This window comes from Crocuta crocuta, unplaced genomic scaffold (genome assembly GCF_008692635.1).
Source record: "Crocuta crocuta isolate KB4526 unplaced genomic scaffold, BGI_CrCroc_1.0 scaffold647, whole genome shotgun sequence".
NCBI lineage: Eukaryota > Metazoa > Chordata > Mammalia > Carnivora > Hyaenidae > Crocuta > Crocuta crocuta.
In genome coordinates, this window is record NW_027531286.1 from 1,116,305 (window position 1) to 1,119,105 (window position 2,801).

The window sequence follows — 2,801 nt, forward strand, 5'->3', positions numbered from 1 at the left end:
GAGTGAAAGGGAAGGAGGAAGTAGGGTGAGGGGTTCCGAATGAGATCTTCGGCACTTCTCAGTTTTTACTGCAGTGTCTGCAGCTCGAGGGGGAGAGGTTGGCTCTGCCCCAGAGATGTCGTGTGACCTCCTGGGGGCCTGTACCCTTCCTGGAGCCACTGGTCCCCAGGGCTCTCTGTGTGGACATCATGCCATCTCTGCACGTGGGTTGAGTGCATAGAAGGGGCTCAAATGGAAGCGGGACTGAGCACTCTATACCCGCGGCCCCCCATGGTGGGTGGAGGGGGGCTGGGGGACACTCGTTGAACCCTTGAGTGGGGCAGATGCTCTCTCAGGCCACCTGGGCACCCGTGGCCCAGAACCGGTCACGGGCACGGCTGATCTGCCCCAAAGCTCCCAGGACCCCAGACGCCCAGGCCAAGGCAGCGCCTCCCCTCCTCCATCTCCAGCCTCTGCAGGGACGTCCCTGGATGCCAGCGAACGGGGTTTGTTCACTGAGCCCCTACTGTGCGCCAGGCTCCTGCCGTCACCAGAGCCTGATTTGAATCCAGGCTTCGTGGCTCTCGCCTCTGCCTTGCCCTGGGAGGTCCTGTGCAGGCTCACTGCTTGTGGGGGGCGGGGGGCTGGTGGACAGGCCTTGGTCAGGCCAGGCCAGCCTGCGTGGGCTCCGAGGACCCCAGGTCCCTCCCTGCTCGCTCCTGAATGATGCCTTCCTTCCCTGCAAGGATTTCCTCTTTGGCCTCCTCGCACCCAAGTTAGAGGGTGAGACGGGGAGGGGAGGGTGGAGGAAGGATTAAGGGAGGTCAGCTCAAGCTCGGGGAAGTCGCCCCTGCCGTCTACCTCCTGCAGGACTGAGGCTGAGGGAGGCTGGCAGCGGGTCTGGGGTGTTGGGGGCCAGAGCCCAGCGGCCCCCCGTCGGGGGGGACTGTCGGGCCACTGTGTGCGGAGGGCAGGCGCGGAGAAACTGAGCGGGACCTGGGTAGGGAGAAGACGATCACGACAAACTGCCTGGGACTTTGGTGCTTCATTTCCACTTCCCCCAAGTCCTCCTGTGGCCCCAAGGGACGTGGCGGGGCTTCCCGTGATGACTTCCTCCACAGCCCCCTCCTCTGTGACTGGCCGGTCCTCTGTCTCCCTCAAGCTCTTCCACTGCCTCGATGGGCCTGAGCTTTCCCGGACCCTCACGTGGGGCCTGCTCCAGGGGCCTCCTCTGGGGGGGCCCTGCTGGGACCTTCTCCCTCAGAGTCGGCGGGCACGGCGGGGGCCTGGGGGGCTTCCGGGGGGGGCTCTGTGGAGGGGCCCGAAGAGGCTTCATCACGGGGGCCGAGAGCTGGGCTGGACGCAGGTCCAGGGGTCTGGGCCTTAGGACTTGCTTGTGGCTGGGCCACGAAGTCTACATGGGGCTGAGACTCGCGGTTCACCTGGGGCTGAACTGGGGCGTTCAGCTGAGGCTGGATCACAAGATCCGCCCGTGGCCGGGCCACCGAATCCGCCCGAGGCTGCGCTGTGGGGTCTGCCTGTGGCCCGGCCACCGAATCCCACCGTGGCTCTGCTGTGGGGGTCCCCTGGGGCTGGGACACAGCATCCGGCTGCGGCTGGGCCGCGGGGCGCACCTCGGGCTGGACCCCGGCCAGGGGCCCGGGAAGAGTCTGACTCCCGGAGTCCACTTGGGGCTGCGGCTCGGCCGGCGTGAAGCTGCCGGGCCGTTCCTCGCAGAGAGCAGCGGCGAAGGGGGAGAGCAGGGCGCGCACCAGGGCCCGGGGGTCGGCGCTGGCCAGGAGGCAGAGGAAGGGCCTGAGGCAGCTGTCGAGCAGGATCAGGTAGTCGGTGTAGACCAGGGCTTCCCAGAGCAGGTAGCCGGGGTAGAGGTCCCACAGGAAGGCCAAGTACAGCAGCTGCGCCAGGTGGTAGGGCAGCCGCAGGACCACGTAGGCCGACAAGACGGCCTTGGCCACACGGGCGAAGCCGCGGCAGGCCGTGGGCCCCGGCCGGTGGCGGCGGCAGGTCCCGCAGGCGGCAGCCTGCGTGAGCACGTGGCAGACGAGAAGCTGGAGGAAAGGCAGGAAGCCCCCCAGGACCTCGAGCATCCTCAGCGGCAGCTCCTCGCTGTCCCAGAAGTCCAGGCAGATGACCAGGTCGTACCACCAGACGGCGGCCTCGGGGAAGACCAGCCAGGGCACGCTGAAGAGCGTGGCCAGCACCCAGACCCCGGCGCAGACCCAGAGGGGCAGGCGGGCCGGGCGGTGCCCGGGGTACCAGCGTGGGCACAGAGCCAGCAGGCAGCGGTCCATGCTGAGGGCCGCCAGCAGGAAGAGGCCGGAGGAGTGGGACACGCCCCACAGGAAGTAATAGAAGCGGCAGGCGGCCGTCCCCAGCGGCCAGTGCCCTCCCTGCTGGATCTCCAGGATCTGGAAGGCCGCTGCCGCCAGGAACAGAAAATCAGACAGGGCCAGGCTGAGCAGCAGCAGGGCGAGCCGCGTGCCCGCTCCCTGCCGGGCCTGCGAACCAGCCAGCCAGGCCATGAGCCCGTTGGCCGGCAGCCCCAGGAGCAGAAGGGCCACCAGGAAGACCGTGTCCCAGCCACCCTGGGGGTAGTAGTCTTCGTCGTCCAGCTCCGTGCGCGGCCCGTGGCCAGCGGCCCCCAGGTTGGCTTCCATGGCAGTGTCCGTCTGGGCTCCCCGGTGTGCTCTTGGCCACGGAGCGGGTGCCTGAGGAACCAACGAAATCATGAGGGACTGAGTATGACAGAGGCTGCTGGGTAGCTCCAGGCAAGTCACTGTCCCTCTCTGAGCCATCGTCAT

General features: G+C 67.7%; 1 protein-coding gene across 1 annotated transcript; it reads right to left on the reverse strand.

The window, feature by feature from the left end:
* Window positions 1–1,181: 1,181 nt before the first annotated feature.
* GPR152 (G protein-coupled receptor 152) lies at window positions 1,182–2,801 on the reverse strand. Its single transcript, XM_077771366.1, has one exon. The coding sequence runs from the start codon at window positions 2,799–2,801 to the stop codon at window positions 1,182–1,184; it is 1,620 nt and encodes a 539-aa protein (XP_077627492.1).

Bases quoted from the DNA above. Each gene is read 5' to 3' on its own strand.
- GPR152 (XM_077771366.1), bottom strand. From the start codon at position 2,801: ATGACGATGGCTCAGAGAGGGACAGTGACTTGCCTGGAGCTACCCAGC.